Source organism: Lepisosteus oculatus, chromosome 9 (genome assembly GCF_040954835.1).
Source record: "Lepisosteus oculatus isolate fLepOcu1 chromosome 9, fLepOcu1.hap2, whole genome shotgun sequence".
NCBI classification, from domain to species: Eukaryota; Metazoa; Chordata; class Actinopteri; order Semionotiformes; family Lepisosteidae; genus Lepisosteus; species Lepisosteus oculatus.
The window spans coordinates 19,338,335-19,359,627 of record NC_090704.1 but is presented as its reverse complement, the minus strand read 5'-3'; the positions used below and the strand labels follow the sequence as shown (position 1 = coordinate 19,359,627).

The following is a 21,293-nucleotide window of genomic DNA, read 5'->3' as shown; positions in this document are numbered from 1 at the left end:
CACTGAATGAAAAGGTACCTAACAATGGCAAAATCTGTAGACTCTGAGCTCGACCCACCCCCATATCGATACTTAAAGTGTGTTAATAGGTGCCACACTTCAGAGATTATAACCAGTGACTATTCCAAGGTTACATTTATTTGCAGCTTTCACTAATGCTAGTGATAAGTGAATGTCTGGCATTCAAAACAAGGCTTACTGGTATAGATACATTTTCAGTTCTCCCTACCGCTTAACTGATATGTTTAGTTAGTACAGTCAATATGAAGGAGAATATAGTTCCTAAAGAAGTTTCAGCTTGTGTTATTCAAAAATGGACAATCTGGTGTAGGCTCTATATGTGCATTCTAGAACCTGCAGAATGCAGACCAGGTCTGACAGAACATCATGTTTTGGACAGGTGCACTTTACCAGGCCCGAGGAACTGGCAGCCCCTTGCACGGACAGCTGCCCACAGGTTGGAAGATAGCTGCTGTGGATTTTGGTGCTGCAGGATGAGCTCTGTTACTGTCCTCTCGCCAAGGGAACGGGCAGCCCGCATGGCTCTGATGCGCCCCTCCTCCTCCACCAGCTGGCAGTGCACTAGCGTCACCAGTTTCCTCTGCATGGGGCGGCTCAGCATGCTCTGAGTGGTGCTGTTCAGCCCGACACCTGTGAGGCACGCAGTGCTCATCAACACAGAGCCAAAGTTCAAAAAACCACTGTGCATACAACACATTAATGCAAAGAGTTGCTTAACTACATTTAAACAGTAAGGGAAAGGGAACCCACAAATCGTAAAATCCTTAAGATGTGCTCCCCCTTAGCTCATAGAATCGGTGTTCAGGAGAAACAAGACTGTAGGTACTTACCCCAAAAGACTAACAGCTGTAATTGCTACAAAAGGTGCTTCCACCAAATATTTGATAACCTCTTACCCTTAGTAGTCTTCAGTTGAGCTTTCATATTTTAAATAACTAAATTTAAAGTTTCAAAAAGCTGATACAGCTGAAACTCATTTGAACAAGTCTGATTGCAGATTTGGTATAACACATTACAAGGTGATTTTGCTCATCATTCTATACAGATATATACCTTTATAAGTATTTAATGTCCTGCAATCACTATCTCATCCGTTAACTATAACTTTAATGATTCTATTGCTCTATTAGGGTATAGAACTGGTCCAGGAGAGCATAACAGCCATTAAATTTTGCAATGATGACAGCAGGCCAACATCTGACTCTGCTGCTTGTGAAGCATTTCAGATATCATGGTATTGATATTTCCTCTTCTTTACACACTATCACAGTGAACAACTTTAATTCCTTTATATCCCTTAATAATTCTAGAAACCTCCTCTAGATCTGAGTATTTTTAACAGAAATTGGGATTGCTATTATATTAATTACATAAACTTCAAACATTCCTTGTTCTTAAACTAACTTTTTGATCAGTTTTTATGAAGGACACTATCTTATCTCCACAAATAAGGAAGAAAAATTAAAACAACCTTACATACCCAATTCAAAAACATCAAAGGTCTCTTTGGAAATAAGTATGGCATAACAGGTGCACTTTCTTTTTCAATATATCATACTTATCTAAAATAGTAATTTTTGTTCTTAGCAATATTTCTCTTCCTTGAAATTCCTGTATTTCACACACATCAATGTCTGAGGCAGACTGAACTGTCTCCTTGTCATATGAAATAATTATCCTCTTGTAGGTAGTAAAAGAAACATGAGGCGAAATTCACCAGACACAGGTCATTTCTGTTGCCACTTCCAGTGGCCTGCTGACATTAATATCAAATCCCTACTGCAGCAGCAAGAGCTTATTTTAAGGGTGGTATGGAAGGAAACAACTGGGGTGTCCACAACGAAATCTCAGTTGACAAGGTGACCACAATGACATGGCTAGAAAAGAGCTTATGTCTAGAAACCAGCAGCATGTCTTACCTCGGGTGCTGCTGAGAGGTTTGAGGTAGAGAGCGAGCTCCTCCACACACTTCCGTGCTTCATCATAGTGTTTGGTGTCTTCTGCTCCTGTTAACAGCGTGATGGGCTGCTGTTTGGGCACCTGTTGAAGGAAAAAGAGAAAGACATTAAATCAGAGCTAGGTGATCAGAGCAAGGCTTACTCGGCTGCACAGTGCTGCACATTAATCAGCACATCTCCCTGATGGAAAACAAGGATTTGAGGTTTAACAAAGCCAAATCAGAATTTCAAGAATCAACCTGATTGTAACTGAAAAGTGTTGGACCTTGATTCAAAGAAACATGGGTCATAATAGCCACAAATATTTTTTGCAGTGCTGAAGAAAAACTATTTAAAAGCATCCTTATTACAGAGATGTGGATCTTACTACTGCTTGCCCAGCAGATTACTACTGCTCTTTAAATTTCATTTAATTAAAGACTTGTATAACAATTATTAGTATTTTATAATATTTTCTGAGTACATTTACTGAGAAACACTTTGCTGTAAATACCTGTTTTTAGATATGTTTTCCAGAGAAAAAGAACTAGGTTGCACTGAGGTGGCTCTATCTGAAATCCTAGTCATTTTCTGCCTTCCAATCGCACAGAGAATTGTAAAAAACACTGACCAACTTGATATTTTAAAGCCACCCATGCTCCAATGAATTTCAATCCCATTTTAACACTGCAAGTCAGAGCAGGAACAACAAAGTGTAAATCAGAAACAGAACACTTCTAATGAACACCTTGTATACACTGTGGAACTCTCACGGTGTGGTAAACTTTGACACCTAGCTCAAGTTATTTTGTGCAGGATCTGGATCCAAGACTTTGGGCCTGACAAGCACTCTGCATTGTATTGAAAAAGTCCTTCAGCAACTACTGCTACTATAAACTACTGTCTGTGCTGTAACTCTGCCTGGCAACTCAAGGTTTCAGCTGCCATTGTCTTCAGCCCTGAGATACCAGCTCATAACATCTACACTCAGAAAAATACCAAATTCACTTTTATTACTGAAAACAATCCAGAAACATCACAGCTATCAAATATAATTGTATTCACATATCTACTATAAATCACATGGATATTTTATCTTTCAACCTTGAACTCTTATTCCTTGCTTTCTACCTGTATGTTAACACAGGCATCCTTCATGTTCCATACCGTCAGCTGCGTACAGCAGTTACATACTAGATATAGACAGCCTTCCACTGTGTTTTGTGATTATTACAATTGCTAAATAAAGGATTTCATCTGTAAAAATAATCTGCCAGAAAATGAAAATGTTTCTACTCTGCAAGGAAAAAGCTGAAAGGAACTAACAGACCTTGCTAACTGATTCAATTTTTAACAGGGATTTACATCTATCTTGTTAGCTTAATCCAAGCAAGCACATGGTGAAACAACTCAGTATAATTTAAGTCACACTTCATCAGAGACAATTTTATTGTCTCTGATTAGCAAGAGCTAATATGAATCCCCAAATTATCCTAACCCAATCTTCCCTGAGACTTAGAGCCACAGGGCTGCAAGCCAACACAAGATCTTCCACATGTGAGGTTGTTCTTGCTGGAACTCCAGGGGAATGCAACCTGGGCTGGCTACTGTCCATCATAGCAAATAATGACTCAGCGTTCCACTATGGCCTAGTCTGTTGGGTGACATGACTCAGCATGCCTGGACTCAGCACTAGAGGTGCAAGGAATGACCAAAGAAGGACAAAGGCGCAGGCTGCAGAGACCGAGTGTCAGCTTGGCTGGAACAGAAACTATGCAGACAGACCTCCTCACACTACTTGCTCCAGCAGCTTCAGTCATTTCTTGTTCATGACTGTGCAGATTTGAACAGTTTAACAGATTATAGACTAGCACTGCTTATATTAACTGGTGATGAGGTCATCTTTAAAACTTTTGTGATTAACAAAATGCTTTTCAAATGAAAATATCTGGATTTCTACAGGCATATCGCTCTGAAGCAATTTCAGCTTTTCAAGAGAAAAAAAAGATGCCGACAGAGCTAGAAACCCCCCTCGATCCCCATTTTAACAAAGTTGTTTGGCAACAGAAGTTCAACACAAAGGAGATTGGACAAGCTGTATAAGTAAAACCTGGAAAAACCCACAGCTGTAACTTTCTGCAATACTATGTTAAAGCAACTTAAATTATAGAAAAAGAGTGAGAAAAAAGTTTTAAAACTAAAATGGTACAAACAGTATTTTATATTGACATAAGAACCAGCCACTTATTAATTTTTACACCACGGCATTTAAATGCTACAAATGAACTGCATGTATTGCTGATGGAAATCATGCCTGAATTATCATTTCAAAATGTTAAATGATAACAGTAGACGCAGCCTGTGTTAGAAACACATTAGCAGCACCTCAATGTGCCCCCTACCTGTCCGCCCACCAGCTGCAGCAACGCAGAGTTGACAGGCAGCTGCTCGATGTCGGTGTTGATAGTGGTCTGGTCGAAGGGACAGGCTTTGCGGTGCAGCTTGTTCAAACACATCTTGCAGACCGTGTGGCCGCAGCCCAGACTGATGGGCTTGCGGATGGTTTCCTCAAAGGTCTGCGTGCAGATGGGGCACAAAAGAAATTCCGTCCATTGTGGAGCTTGTACGGGCATTGTAGCAGAGTACAATTTTCTTTAATTTTCTTAAAAACAAAAACAAAAAAGCCTACAGATTCCACTGGAATCAAAAAACTCTTCCAATCATCAATATTCTTAAATATTTTCAGACATCATGGACATTCAGCACATAGTGTGAAATACATAACCTGAAAGAGAAAAGGAGAGAGAGAGAAAAAAAAAAGATTTAGTATTTTTGTCAATTCAAAGCCAGTAACAGTGGTTTCAGAGACAGTATCAGTGGATGCTGCGTAAGAGACTCCTAGGGACATCTGCTGCTTCTCTGCGACTACCGATACCAGTACTGCAGTGTCCCCACAATATTTTTTTTTAATAAGACACCAAAATACTTGGTTGCAAAAAGGTTTCTTTAATTAAATGGAAGATACCATTTAATACCATGGTTGAGGGGAAACAGAAAGGATCTGGAAAGTCAACACAATCAAGAGAACATGGGTCAGAAACAAGATTTGTGTTTGGACGTGTATCCTGGGCCCCGAACCAGCAGCTCCTCTGGAAGAAACGGAAAAGTGGTTTCTATTTAAACTGAACATGTTGTTAATTCTGAAAAGAACCATTACAAAATTCAAACAACAGCCTCATGCTGTACCAGAACAGCCTGAAGAAGGAAACTCCGACATTTAGAGACAGAAGCTAAGTTGCCACTGCAAAAAAAACCCATGGCAACCCACTGAAGCTAAGCAGGTCAGTACCTGGATGGGAGACCTCCTGGGAAAACCTAAGGTTGCTGCTGGAAGAGGTGTTCGTGGGGCCAGCAGGGGGCGCTCACCCCGCAGTCCATGTGAGTCCTAATGCCCCAGTATAGGGATGGGGACACTATACTGTAAACAGGCTCCGTCCTTTAAATCAGACGTAAAACCAAGGTCCTGAATCTGTGGTCATTAAAAATCCCAGGGCGTTTCTCGAAAAGAGTAGGGGTGTAACCCCGTCGTCCTGGCCAAATTTCCCATTGGCCCTTACCAATCATGGCCTCCTAATAATCCCCATCTATGAATTGGCTTCATTACTCTGCTCTCCTCCCCACTGATTGCTGATGTGTGGTGAGCGTTCTGGTGCACTATGGGTGCCGTCACATCATCCAGGCGGATGCTGCACATTGGTGGTGGTGGAGGCGAGTCCCCATTACCTGTAAAGCGCTTGGAGTGGGGTGTCCAGAAAAAGCACTATATAAGTGTAGGCAATTATTATTATTAAAACATACACTAGAGACTGTACAAAACCAGAGATCTCACTTCGAGATGAGGACTGTAATCACATTTTAATACAAAAGAAATATACCCAACTGGTTTTTGCTCTTAGGGGAAAAACACCAGAAGCCACTGCTGAACTGATGGAAGCACTAGAAGTTGCTTCTGTTCGCTTAAATTACCAGTGGGAAGCTGGCACCTTTTACAACTACAGCACAGCATTAAGCCTCAACACCTCATGGAGTAAAACCAGAATAAAACCCCTCTTCTCTGAAGGGTTTATTCCTAATTGCCTGCTATCCAATTTCCTTATCAGTCTCACTCAGACTGCACCAGTTGTACCCATCTCCCACCTTGGCTTGAACAACAAAAACTTCTACACCACCAACTTCATAAGCAACACAAAATCCACAGAGCCGATATGAACAGTCAGACAGACTCAAGTTGACACGCGAGTCCTCCTTAAAAAGTGAAAAAAAAAACCCATTATACAGCAGTAGTGTGGCGAAGTAGTTACAGCTCAGATTGCCTAGGGGAACCTGAAGGCTGGAGGTTCAAATCCCAGGTAGAGCACTGCTATTTTACCCAACTGCGCTCCGATGAATGCACTAAAATGCCCAATAATATAAAAAGGTCCATAATAGACACTTTAAATAAGCATTAGTGAAATTAAGAATATACGGTTTTCGGAAAGTAACAAGCTATGTCCACCAACTCCAACAGCTCTGACTAGAAAAGACTTTAATGACTCAAAGGGAAAAACAATTTAACAAGGCAGCACTCGCCGTCCCTGATCTAGGAAGCTAAGCAGACAGAATAAACGTGGGTCGTTCTTCCCCCACTCCCTCCAGCCCTCACAGGAGAGCACTCGGCCAGCCCGTACAATACAGAGGGCTGAAAGCGCAGCAGCCAGACAGGGAAGTCTGCGGTTCTTTAAAGAGCCAAACGTTTGATTAAAACCACCACGTACATCCCCGATTAATATTGACACAAGCACCCAATAGAGTACAAATGCAATAATCAAAGTGTGATTATCTCCCCGCTCCACACGGCACAGCTATTCATTTCTTCAACACAGTGACTCTTTGACATAGCCACACCCCCATGCAGGGCCCGACTGTCAAAACACATTCCGGTTCCAGTTAGCTAAATATAGCCTGCAGACTACGCACAAAGCGTCTTATTCCTGGGGACTGTCCAAAGACGGTACAAAGCCATCCTCCCGAGATCAAACCAGGAAGCACACTGGGCCCAGCACTTTATCAGAGTGCAGTGTTCTGACAACATGAGAAGAGAAAGAATAAGCTGCTACTCTGCACATTTCACTTGGTGCTGTAGGCGCAAAGAAAATCAGACTTCTTCTAAAGGAAGGATTCTCCATTTTGCAATTATGAGAATGGTTTCTTCTCTATGTTACGGAGCCATGCAGACAAGAGGACACCAGAAACTGATGTAATCTGGTTCCAATGTGTGGAAAGTATATGGCTAGACAGTTAAAATAGTCACAATTTATACAGCAATACATTTTATCACAATCACAGGAGAATGGCCAAACCAAAGGCTAAAATCTAGAACATAAAGGAAAGTGTGACTGTGTATCTTCTGGGGGAAAAAAGTGCTAAGATACGTTTTTTCACTTGCACAGCATCTACTTCATGGAAGTGCATTTAAAACACAAGAACAGGAAAGACTTCTTTACACAAAGGGTTAGAGAAGTATGGAGCAAGCTAACCAAACATGTTGCTGAAGTTAATACCCAGGCTTTTTTCAAAATATGGCTAGATAAGATCTGAGGATCAATTAGACTAGACACTAACTAGCAAATGGACTAGATAGGCCAACTAGCCTCCTCTTGTTCAAGAAAGCTAGTTCACAATGATACAACACTTTTCACTCACAGTACTGAAATTACATACTGCCCAAAACTACTCAGAAATTGAGATCAAGGGGACAATATTTAAATTGTACTTGAACCATATACCTAAGTATCCTCTTCACAATTTCTAATATGAACCTTTTTTTTAGTTCTGATGAGAGGCTTGCATTTTGCGGTGTATCCATTGTAATTCTCCTGTTGCAGTCTTCTGCACATAAGTGTACTGAAATACTTTCACCTGAACCCTAGATAGTCTGTAATTTCTTTGGTTGTTATTGTATGTTTTTTCTTCACAACTCTCATTATTTTTCTGTCACCAATTGCTGCTGTTTTCCTTTTTCAAGACGTTCCTTATTGATGATTTGTAATGCTCAAACTATCTGCAACAGTTCTAACACTCGTCAGACATTTGTCCCAATACTTACATATGCTCACCTGAAATGGGGGGATTGAATACACTTTGCACTCTACAAAAGGCAAAAGGCTGAAAAGATTTACCTGGTAGTAAACCCTAACAAATCCTGAGAGAAACCACACTGTCAGAGGATTATCTGTATTCACATTATAGTGTCTAAGCTGGTGGTAGGGTTCATTAAGTTACAGTGCATTAAAAACAGACCTTTAAAATTAGGCATTAATCCTTCTTTCTACTCAATGATATCACTACTTTTGGAATTTCAAGCTGTGAAAACTTTTGCATTTCCAAGCAATCTGAACACAGGATGGTCATTCTAGTCACACTGGCACTCCAGGCACCAGATACCTTAAACACAGGCAGCACATTCTAGTTGTTACACACCTGTAGAAGAATTAACAAAACAATGCATGAGTGCTGTCATGTTTACTTGAAGGGCAGAATACCTGTTCATGTCACATTAACAACTGTTTTGATATGGGGCTTATTTTGTAGACCATCCAATAAACAAAGTCAACCACTAGGTTTATATTTACCATCTGCTTTCTAGCAGGTTGCTAGCCCAGACTGTTACTTAAATCCACCACACACTCTGTTCACAAAGGGTCCTGGCTTTAACAGAAGGTGTGTTCTGCGCTATTTCAATCCAGTCAGGGCTACAAGAACAAAAAATCATGGTTTGTGGTTGAATTTGGACACCTGTCCATTTGCAAGACCAAAATGCTCTTTAGAACTAAAACATGCAGCTAGTTTGTTCCACAATCAAGTGGGCTCCTGTGAAAGATAGATAACATATCACATCCCATAGAAGGCTTTAATGATAGGACTGATTACTGAGATTGGCACTGTGGCATTATTGAGATGGTTAGGAGAAAGTGACAATTATTTAATTTATTCTTATTAAATATTTTTTTTTGTTGTTTTGGAGCTCCCCTATTCAGCAAACATTTCTAATAGTGAAATATGCACAAGGAAGTGTGGTACCTCACTCAGGATGACACAGTGAGCCAGTGACAGACAGATCTGGCACCAATCCGCATCAAACTACATAGCTGAATGACTTTGTAAAATGGTGGCAAATGTTTTTAACAGTCCAAGGAGGTCTGACGAAGACTAAATTTCCACTCTGCCAATCGAGCCTTGTCCACCACACTGAAATCACAGAATAACCAAACATGAAATGCTTTTTTCAAAATATAGGCCTTATTTTCTTAATTAGTAAAGACAAACATGACAGAATGTTTTAAACCTAAACAGGAAACTGAAAATTGATTGTGCTTACAGCAGCCATATCACCCTGCAACTCACAACTGGTAACCCACTGAAGCTAAGCAGGTGTGAGCCTGGTCAGTACCTGGATGGGAGACCTCCTGGGAAAAACTAAGGTTGCTGCTGGAAGAGGTGTTCGTGGGGCCAGCAGGGGGCGCTCACCCTGAGGTCCATGTGGGTCCTAATGCCCCAGTATAGTGATGGGGACACTATACTGTAAACAGGCGCTGTCCTTCGGATGGGACGTAAAACCGAGGTCCTGACTCTCTGTGGTCATCCCAGGGCGTTTCTTGAAAAGAGTTGGGGTGTAACCACGGTGTCCTGGCCAAATTTCCCATTGGCCCTTACCAATCATGGCCAATCATGGCCTCCTAATAACCCATTACTCTGCTGATAGCTGATTTGTGGTGAGCGTTCTGGTGCACTATGGGTGCAGTCGCATCATCCAGGTGGATACTGCACATTGGTGGTGGTGGAGGGGAGTCCCCATTACCTGTAAAGCGCTTTGAGTGGAGTGTCCAGAAAAGCACTATATAAGTGTAAGCAATTATTATTATTACAGGTGTAGGTGCAAGCAAATAAATTCATACAACAAGACACCCAGTTAAAAGCCCTTCCCTTATACAGGACAAAATTAAAATCATGTTAACTACACAAGTTAAAATCAAAATGAAATTTAATCCTCCTGAAATAGATTCAATCCATCTCAATACAGTGACATAATATTCAAGATTCAAATACATGTTGCTGAAATGCACAGAAGTCAAACTGTGCTTTAGAGCTGCCTTCACAAAACACTCATACTGTGATCTGATAAAAAAGGACAGCATCACTGAATACATATGCCAAAACATAGAAGCATGTATGTACACTGGCTTTTCCATTATTGAGAATTACACACAAGAAATAATTTTGAAAAGCAAAACTGCCTTGCTCCTTTAAAAAATGTTCTGTCATTGATTAACAGACCATAAGAACAGTAACAAAGAAGATAGTGTTGTCTATGCAGTCTTGATTGGTTTCTTACAGCTAACTGTATGCATCACACCCAGCCATTTCTTAAGAGTTAGGGCATCCTGACTATGCCTCTTATGTTTTACATACCTGGTCTCACAACTAGAAAATAAAAGAAAGTGTGCTTAAGACAGAGAACAAAAGGCATTTTTCCATCTTTATTTCTTTTCAGTACTTCTACTGCCACTTCCATTGTGATTTTTTAACCTTGATTAGATCTGCACCCAGGCCAAGACATCACTACTGTACTTGTGAGGGCAATTTACCATCTGATGAAATTTTTCAGTTTGAGAACCACTGGTTTAACTTATTTCACACAACTCCTCCATCCATAAACACCCATCTACTGCACCCCAGTGCCCACATTTACCCCTCATGGAGAAGGAGCCTAATCTGAATCATATTCCAGAAAGACATCATATAAGAGGATATGTATAGAACTTCAGACTTTCCCGGGAAACAGCACATATATTTGTGAGCTCAAATCAATTTTTGAAAGCTGATGCTCTGTTGAAGGGAAATATGATAGTTGAGATTCCTCCTCAGTTGTCAGGTCCTAATTTTCAAACCGTTCTTCAGATTTAAAAACTATGAAACAGCTACTGCTGTATAAAGTGACCTCATTTGACTGCAAAAAATGTTTTGGGTCTTTTAAAAAGTACAACGATCAAAACGCAAGTTAACCACTTCATCCTGTTTTGATTCTTATATTTCAAGAGTTATTTTTAATCTTCACGGGTGGTTAAGACAAGCAGCTTCATTCAGTTCCAGGTACCGTCTTTCACACTTATTGTTTTTAAACTGTTCAATCAAGTGCTTAAGAATTAAAAAGGGAGTTTCCAGTATTTCAGAGGTGACGCAGTCCTGCTTTTTCCATTCAGAATTTATGATTTAATTGAGTGGTTTCAAATCTCTGAGTCACTTTTCCTACAGCATGACCAACTGGTAAATTCTTGCACTTATTTTAAAAAAATTAAGGTTTGGATAAGTGTGAGATTTTCTGATAATGTGACTGAACAAACAAGATAAATTTCTCTCTTGCTAGAAACAAAAATGATACCTCAACATATTGGAACATAGATAGATAGAGCACTTTATTAGCCATATACAATTTCTTGCATTAGGAATTTGTCTATTTCGCATACCCCAGCTTGCTCTCCATGAGACACACAGACAGAGAGACAGAGAGAAGCTTGGGGTCAGAGTACAGGGTCAGCCACTGTACAGCGCCCCTGGAGCACTTGGGACTAAGAGCCTATCTCAGGGGCCCAACGGAGTAGGATTCCTCTGTTGGCTGCAGGATTTGAACTGGCAACCTTCCAGCCACAGGTGCAGATCCTATGCTACAGAGCCACTGCTCTGCCCTCTGCATAAAGCCACCACGAATATTAAGATTTCAGGAATATTAAGGCCAAAATTAATGCTATAATTCCTATTTTACTGTAATTTCTTTATCAAGCAACAATAATAGATAAAACTAAAGCACTTAACACAATTTAGATTTCCAAAAATGATTTGATAAGGTCCTTCATAAGATTCTGAAATTGTTAACTGTGGAAAAAAACTGCTTTATTCACCCTACCACAAAAGAAAACTTAATCCTTAGAATTTGAAACAACAAGAATAATTGCAATTCTCAGGAGATTCCTGCATATGGACAGGGAGATCAATCTCTTCAGTTTGGAACAAAGGTGATTGAGAGTAGATTTCATTCATGTAAAATCTTAATGGAAAGAATAGCAAAAATCAAAAGATGACACAAATTCATAGTAGACAAGGATTTTCACTTGAGTATTAGCAAGGATGGCAACTAGCTTCTAGTGCATAAAGCTGAATGACAAAGTATTATGTTTGGTATATTCTGTTCCTTTATCAGGGGACTTGAAATGGGCAAATGAAAACATACAGATGGATAACTCCTACAATTTTTTGGCTGGGAATGTACAAAGACGTGGTGAAACATTGTAGCCCGTGCATCGCTTATCAGTTCGCTTCTTTTCGTAAGGGTTTGGATAGAACAACATAGCCCACTGTTGATGTCCGGTTTGCAACTTCTGCCATGGATGTCTTTAGTCCCTTAGAGTGGTGCAGTACAAACAATTGCTTTATTTTAATCATGTGAGCTACTGCTATGTTAACCAGAAACATTTCCACTGTGCACAATCACAGCTAGAAAGCAATGAAAATATTTATATTGATGTCAATGTAACCATTTTAAACAGTTTGGGGTTCATTTGATGACAGTAGGAGCAGTAAAGAATCTATGATGCAGGGCTAAGCACTGACTGTCTCATATAAACCATGCTCTAGTTTCATGCATGTGTCCTATTATTGCCATGACACAGGTATGTGCAAAGGCAATTCAGTTAGTTCCAGAGAATGAAGCTGCATTAAAAGACATCTGATAAATCTAAAATGCAGCTAATTGAAAAGGCTCTGGGAACTCTGCTTTATACATACAATATTCATACCCCATTTGCTGAAGCACAGAAGGCTGAATAAACCTTAACACCATCTTTTCAATTAGCACATGAGAAAGAAACATTCAATAAAATAGTGAACTACAGTTTTTCCAAGGAATTTCCTACTAGCAGTTTCAAAGCAAGAGGCCTACAAAAACCATTTAAAAAGAAGGCGAGTCGGGGTCTATAACCCAAAACAAGATGGTGGAACATACGACAAGGACAACACTGTGGATTTACAAAAGGTTAAGTCAAAAATATAAACCATAATCACCATATTAAATGACCATAATTAAAAAATAAAGATGCATAAACTAAGGACATACCAGCAGGAAAGCAAATATGAATTAGGTAACCAGAAAGTTTATGAGACACCTAGACAGAGGTCATGTGACAAGCCTATCATCACACGCTAGATAGGGTTAAACCTGGGTACTGTCTTATTTGTTTTGTTTTATTATTTTAATTTGGACATAGAATAAAAAACCCTTCTTTACACAAAGAGCTGTGGGTGTCAGAAATAGGTTTCTCAGCTAGGTGGTTCAAATAGTCACTACACCGGCATGTCAGAGTAATAACCTCGCTTTGAATCACACAGAACTAACAGTATCTGCTCACACCACAATACAAAAACAGAACTCAATCTTTTTAACACTGGAACCCCTCTAATCTGTCTGCTCACTATCCGTTTGCAGCGAGCTAAGATTGTACATTTGGAAACAAAAACACTGTATTAATCTTTAATTTAAGGCTAAGAGCAGTCATGGAAAAAACAAGACCCACATGTCAGGTGCATTTGGAAATTAAGTTTTGAATCCTGTTTCACTGTATACAACACATCACTGTGGTGGAGAAAAGCTGAACCGTTGAGTAGGGTTGCTTGTGTTCTTCAGGTTTCATTGGCTTTTATTTTGGAAGCTTTTGGCAAAAGTATTGTTATACTATTTACTGAATCAACAGCCCTGTCAGGAAAAATAATAAAATCTCAGACTACATCGAAAATGAGAACATACAATGACTAGCTGAAAAATCAGGGTCAGAAAACGTTGAGAAGAGCCTTCTGAAACTGGAACAAGGGTAACATTTACATAACACTGAGGTTTTGACATGTCAAACTCACATAATACAAATACACAAAGTATCCATGTTCACTGATATTAAACCTCATTGTAATTTATTTCGTGGTACTGATTCTGGACTGATTACTATATATAATTATTTAATTAATAATTGCTTACACTTATACAGCACTTTTCTGGACACTCCACTCAAAGCGCTTTACAGGTATTGGGGACTCCCCTCCACCACCACCAATGTGCAGCACCCACCTGCATACATTTGTTTGTTTAAGCACAAAGAGAAATCAACAAGATCTGATCAGATATATAACCTTTCCATTGTTCAGTTTTCACAGTTCTTAGTGTGGGTCTCATCCCTGTGCTTGTCTGAATGCATCAGTTCTCTTAATAGTATTTTTTTTTACATTGTTAAATTCAGTTTCACTGTCATTTTTGTAACCCATCATTCCAAATAGCATCTTTCTTTCCCATTCTCACCCCATGGATCAGCAGCTTAAAACTTATCTGGGACCAAAACTATATTCCAACATCAAGCAAGCAGGTGCTCCCTGTGTTCCTGGCAAAGGCCTCTATCGTCCTTAAAGGCCACTTGAATGAGAGTGGGGGACTAGCGGCCCTAACTTCAAAGCTGCACAGTGAACAATCAATCAGTTAAACATCCGTGCCCAAGATGAGGATGTTCTCACCCGCAAGAAAGCAGAACACAGAGCACGTCACAGGAAAGAGAAGCCTGAAGATCTCGGCTCTTATTATCGCTCAGACCTGACGTTGAACAATTGCAGTTAGGTCTGTAAGTGATGAGCACACTGCTGACGTTTACAGTGCAGTGGCTGTGGCTCTTCTGAAATTGGTTTACAGCTGAGGAAGTGCGAATGAGAGAAAATTCTGTTAGTGAGAAATATGACCCTGAAATTCTATTTATGCAGTACAACTAGCAAGGCTGGAAAAAAAACAGTGAGACTAGGGGGTGAACATCATGGCTCACATGAGAGACATTCTGCTGAATATCCTCCAATCTAACAATGGGGAAAGCCATAAATCCATTAACCAATAACTGTTTGGAAATACTGTACATTAAGTTTTCATTTGTTTGAAAGGTTCCAAAGCTAGCCACTGCAGAGAACAGCAGTGCCTAGAAAATGCCCCAGAGTGCTGAAAAAGTGCAAAGTTTGGTGACGTGACAGTCATTCAGCATGTACATACAAGACGAGCACAAGAACTGATTTGCCACAGAGCTTCTTCTCATCAATAACTCTACACATTCTGTGATGTTAAAGTTGGAACAGCTACATCATGTGCCTTCAGTGCTTCCAGACAAGTTTTTAGGGGCAGAACATTTTCCATCAGTGATAAGTTCTCAATATCACAAAAACGGAGGTTAGTTCACAACTGTATTCATAGTCAGATTTGTCATCTCTAACTGAAACTTGGGGTAGAGTGCCACCTGATAAATCAACCCATTAGACACATTGATGAATTGCCCTGATATTGTTTTTATATTTGTTAAGAAATGAGTAGAGCACTTACTGTACATTGTATTCCAAAATGTAGCTGGCCAATCAGTGCCAAAAAACGAGCCATTAGAGCTTACAGTATGAGACAGCTTCCTCACCAATGACTATTTTTGGCACAGAAAAGGTTTTATAAATCTATTTAAAGCTGCCAGTGCCCAGTGAATTGCAGGAAAGAAGATTTCAGCCATCCTTGCCTTTCATCAGCAAAATTCTAGCACTAAGCATATTGTTTCTGTTTATAAAAATGTGACAAAATGAAAACTGACCAAATCCTAGGGCAAAGAACAACAGTGTTGATTAGCATGTAAAACCACAATCAGGCCAGCAAGAATGGAAATAACTTCATTTACGTCTTATAAACACTATTAAAGACAATGTTTAACTGAAAACTAGGACAAAATCCAAAGGTAAAATAATGAATAATGTTAATGTTAATAATGTTAATGTTGCTTTATGAGCCCTATACAATCTCTTGCATTAGGAATTCGTCTTTTTGCATACCACGGCTTGCTCTCCATGAAACACACAGACAGGGAGAGAAGCTTGGGGTCAGAGCGCAGGGTCAGCCATTTTAAGGGCCTTGCTCGGGGGCCCAACGGAATAGGATTCCTCTGCCAGCTGCCGGATTTGAACCGGCAACCTTCCAGTCACAGGCACAGATCCTTAGCCACAGAGCCCTAATGTGCTAATGATTGTGCAAATATAAAATGTAAATATGATTAAGCAGGTACAGAAGTCCACGATCTAACTGCTAACATTGGCACTGACTGAATGTACTCATTTCTAAACATGGAACCTCAGGTTTAACTAGTTGTTCACACTAAGAAATGTTAGACCCCAAAGTTTACAAAAGAGACATGTTGAGCTACCTGTGCCAGAGCAGTGGACTACATTAGTATTATTTGGCTCTCTGGCACAACAATCTCTACAGGCTTGCGGTCTACTTCCCGAGATTCCAGGGATGGGATTGAAAAGGAAGGGAAGGAAAAGCCTCACCTTTTCAGCTATATTCCTTAACTTTTACATTCTTGTTTTTCTAACTTCAGGTGGAAAGAAAGCCACCTGGGTAACAGGGGTTCCTCAGGACCAGGTCTGAAAACTACATTTGTAGAGAAACCTGGAAAAGGTTAATCCACGCTTACAAACAATGCATTTCTGTGGCAGACTCTGCTATGTCATTGAAGAAAGCAAAAGAAGGCAGTTTGACAGTCATCACAGGCAGTAGTGGCACTACAGGCCCGACCTTGGTGTTGGAGAACAAGCCTAGGCAAACACTTTTACAACTAGATCAGAATGCTTTTCTGACCTATTATAGGGAAATTGAGGGAAAACAAGTACACCAAATGAAAAGTAACTGATACTGCACAATCTTATTCACTCTGTCAAGTGACAACAGTTTAGGACACTCCTAATACTACAAACTGTTCACGAATAAAAGCTCTGCACATGCCTAATTCCGCTTTCACACAAAAAACGTTCTAGGTGAATATGCTTACAGAAATGCACGCATAATTTTTAAAAACACAAAACAGTGGAAAATCAAACCCCACTCAGGAATAACTCTGAGATGGAAGGACTCCTGTCTTTTCGTGCCGTAGACTCAGAGATTTTGCAAAACAAACACTCGATTACGGGGAAAAAACAACGTGTTACTTTTAACTGCTGAAAGCTCCCACTCCACGTATATTCGTCAAACAAAACCGATTTCGAGAGACTTCACATGTCGTACTTATAGGAAGCTTTAGCGAAAGCATAATAAAAACGCCAATGAGCTCTATGTTGGCAAATTTATTGAGTTAAATTCGGAATCTGAAGGGAACACCGTCTGAAAAGCAGTACGAGAGCGATCAAAACCGTGAGTTGACCAGATTCAAATCTGATTTTATATTCACGCACTCCGGATCTAAAAAGCGTTAAGAAACTGTCACCTTTTAAGTTTACTGCTGTTTTACATTAATTATTCTCTACTGAAATCAAACTTCCTTCATCAGAGTTAAAATACATGCTGTGATTTCCTCAGCAACAGCAGTCAATTGCGTAAATTTCGACAGTCACGGCGCAAGAGGTTCCGTGGCCATTTCTCACAAGACGGGACACAGAAGCTGCGACTCCGGACATTGGGGCGTCGACAAGATGTACTTTTTCGGTGAATATCGAGGTCAAAAACACTATTACAAGAGGAATAAATGAAACAGAGCACTAGGCATAGGAAGACAAACTGCAAATTTGAAAACAACACGACGGCGGCAGAGCCTACTCAACCCAGATATTCCTAAAATAAGCCAACAATGTGCATTTAAAAATCCCCAAATTCAAACCAGTAGGGCTCCCTAATTCAAAAGTACGCGAAGACCTGTTCGGTAGGAGTTTTTTTTTTTAAAACAAGACCAAAAACGATTCTACATTATGCCCAACGAGAGTCACATCCACACGGCCAACTCCGAAATTTAACCCGCTAGAAGCCTGAGGCCTACAATATTATAAATACATCAGTAACTTACCTTCCCTCTCCGTATAATCCGACCAGAACATGTGAAAGATATTCCAGCCGCTGCGAGAAACTGATTTATCTTATGTTCGCATTTTTTAAAAAGTCAGTTACGTCCTAACTAGGCCACAACCTTAAGCCTGGGACTCACTTTGATGATAAAGGCTTTTTCTAAAACGGCCACAACATAACATGAAACACACAGAACACTACTCTATCCTGATAAACTGCTTTAACTCCACAAATCATAACCTAAACGGAAAATATTTTAAATTTTTCGACAGTTTCTTGCGTCCTGATGTCCTAGTACGTACGCGACTGTGCTCCTATACAAAAACAACACGGCTCATTGACCCCCGAGAAACTACCAAATAATAATATAGCAGCATTAAACCCTAAAAGAGAAGACGGCAACATTATAAAACGTGACTTGACGTTAATCCATCCAAAATCCGTCACTAAAGCCCTGTTAAGTCTCGGCCTCCAACCCTGAACCAAGCCCGGGCGGCACAACAGCAGGGCGGCCTCCTCTCCTGGACAAAGCGGAGCCGAGACTCTCACAATACCGCCGGGCCAAGGCTGCCATCAGGCCTCCCGAAAGCCTAGGGCTTGTCGAGGTCGCCCGGGCGAGTCACACATCACAACAAGCTTCGACGAACTCACAATCTGCGATTGATCCTGGTCAATCTTCAGCTGTTCTTTGAAAAGTCAGCCTGTATCTCCTCGGTCGCCATTTTCCTGTTGCTGGCAGCCCAAGTTCTGAAGCAAGACTGCAACAAAATTGACACTAACTCTGACGAGGAGGCGCCGAGATGCTACCCGGAATCCCGGTTTGTGCAGAGCGCCCCCTGTCTGTCAGCCGAGCGCTACCATTCTGTGACTGATGAAATTTTCAAGCAACTCTCATTGAACTATCATTTCGTGTTTTAGTATTGTATTGTGATTAAAATCGCCATATAGAGATAGCTCAAGCTGTTATTGCCTTTGAATTCATAACCTGAAGTCTCATTGAGTAACAATACTTATTGTTCTAACTTTTGAAGGAACTATAAGTTTAAAAATAAATCTAACTGAATGGCAAAACACTTTCTTTTAAGCAATGCAAACTCAAAAACGGTGTGAAAATACAATTTGAATGAGATAATTTCTGTGTTTTTAACACATAGCACATAATGTAGTTCAGATGGGTAGCTGCGTCAGCATGTGTAGGCTGCAAAGGAACAAGTAATAGGTTTATTCCATGCTGAAAAAAAGAAGAAAGAGAACACAACGTTTCGGCCGTGGAGCCTTCTTCAGGTGTCACCTGAAGCTTGACACCTGAAGAAGGCTCCACAGCCGAAATGTTGTGTTCTCTTTCTTCTTTTTTCAGCACGGAATAAACCTATTACTTGTTCCATAGCACACAATGTTTTGAATTGGAAAATGGTCTGTTAATAACATTGTTAGACAAGTACATGGAATTGTGTTGTTTACACAGAAATGTTTAAACTCATAGTGGTATTTTCAAACTGGGCCTGCCAATTTATTAAGAACAATCCTGATTTACATCTTGTTCCTTTAAAATTAGTATAGTTTTTTTATTCGTATAAAATTGTTTAAAAGAAATGCCAGAAAAAAAAATATTGTTCCTATATTATCTCAGAGAAACAAAACATACCAACGAGAAACATAACGTTTTGGCTTTGGAGCCACCCGAAGAAGGCTCCACAGCTGAAACGTTGTGTCTTTTCTTCTCTTTTCAGCATGGAATAAACCTTTAATTGTTCCTCTGCAGCCTACACATGCCGACTCAGCTACCTACTTGAACTTTTTATAATAATAATAATAATAATAATAATAGCTTACACTTATATAGCGCTTTTATGGACACTCCACTCAAAGCGCTTTACAGGTAATGGGGACTCTCCTCCACCACCACCAATGTGCAGCATCCACCTGGATGATGCGACGGCAGCCATAGTGCGCCAGAACGCTTTCCACACATCAGCTATCAGTGGGAAGGAGAACAGAGTAATGTAGCCAATTCATAGATGGGGGTTATTAGGAGGCCATGATTGGTAAAGGCCAATGGGAAATTTGGCCAGGATGCCGGGGTTACACCCTACTCTTTTCGAGAAACGCCCTGGGATTTTTAATGACCACAGAGAGTCAGGATCTCGGTTTTACGTCTTTACGCTGCTCCAGGTGAGGTAGGCTATTTCAGCCTACTTCTGTTGCAACCCACCATGACTTCTGCTAAATCTTTTTCTAGATCTCTTCATCATTCCTTCTCCTCCTCCCTCGGCTACTTGTCCTCTTCTCTCACCGAACCAGCATTCCGTCTCTTCGCAGCGATCTGTTCCAAGACCAGGCTTTCTAACCACCTCCTATTCCTTTACAGATGTCATCGACATAATGTCATTCCTAAAGGATTTCATCTGAAATGTAACACTTTTTTTCTTTGATTCTGACACCACCCAGAGTAACACGCAAAGACTTCTAATAGTCTTCTAATTCTACAACAGTTTTTGAGGAAACTTATGCTTTCTATTATTTTCTCCTTCAAACAGATAACCCTTTCTGACACACCCGAAGAAGGCTCCACCCCCAAAACATTGTGTTTCTTTTCTTCTCTTTTCAGCATGGAATAAACCTTTACTTGTTCCGCAGCTGCCTACTTGAACTAAAATGTACCAACTGTAATCAAGGTAACAGGAGATGTTATTCAGAAACCATTGACAAAACACTCAAGACAGGGGTCATACTCAGGAAGTATTTCTACAGTATTGCTGCATATTTAGTCATACATTTGCAGATTATACCAAATTAGGAGGACTACTAAACACTGTACATTTGGGAACCCTAAAACATTTGCCAGAAAGAAGAAGTTGATATTCAGAGTTGAGGATGTGGGAAATGATCTGATAAAAATTTTCCTGCCTGTTTGATTATGTATTTTTCAAAGATTGTCTGCAGGGAGGGGTGCTGTTTCACCCCCATGACCTTCAAAGCTGTCTGGATGAGGTGGGTAATTTGCGATTTAAAATGAACTGATAGATTACCAAACCACACTGAAATACCATATCTGATAATGCACTTGATTACAGCATGGTAAAGGAGTAGCATTACTTCCTGTCGAACCCCAAACACTCTTAGTCTTCGCAGGAAATATAAGCGCTGCTGAACTTTGGAGCAAACACTCTCAACATGAGTAGACCAGCACAGGTTACGGTCTATGTGTACACCTAAGTACTTGTATGAATCAACCTGAGTGATACTTTAAGTTCGTTGTGGATTACTACCTGTGAGTGATCACCAACTGTTCTGGGATCGAAAACTATTTCTTTTGTTTTTTTAGCATTCAAAATTAAGCTATTGTTGTCACACCATTGCAC

General features: G+C 40.2%; 1 protein-coding gene across 3 annotated transcripts in view; it reads right to left on the bottom strand.

Annotated features, from left to right (window-relative positions):
* rc3h1a (ring finger and CCCH-type domains 1a) overlaps positions 1-18,736 on the bottom strand; it is a 59,047-nt gene extending 40,311 nt beyond the window's left edge. For all 3 annotated transcript variants that reach the window (XM_015339292.2, XM_015339295.2, XM_006643079.3), the window contains exons 1-4: positions 18,583-18,736; positions 4,361-4,743; positions 1,941-2,061; positions 412-651 (exon numbers count right to left, since the gene is read on the bottom strand). In XM_015339292.2, coding sequence (XP_015194778.1) covers positions 412-651; positions 1,941-2,061; positions 4,361-4,591 — 592 coding nt within the window. In that variant the 5' untranslated portion in view covers positions 4,592-4,743; positions 18,583-18,736. The remainder of the gene's footprint in view (positions 1-411; positions 652-1,940; positions 2,062-4,360; positions 4,744-18,582) is intronic.
* Positions 18,737-21,293: the final 2,557 nt, after the last annotated feature.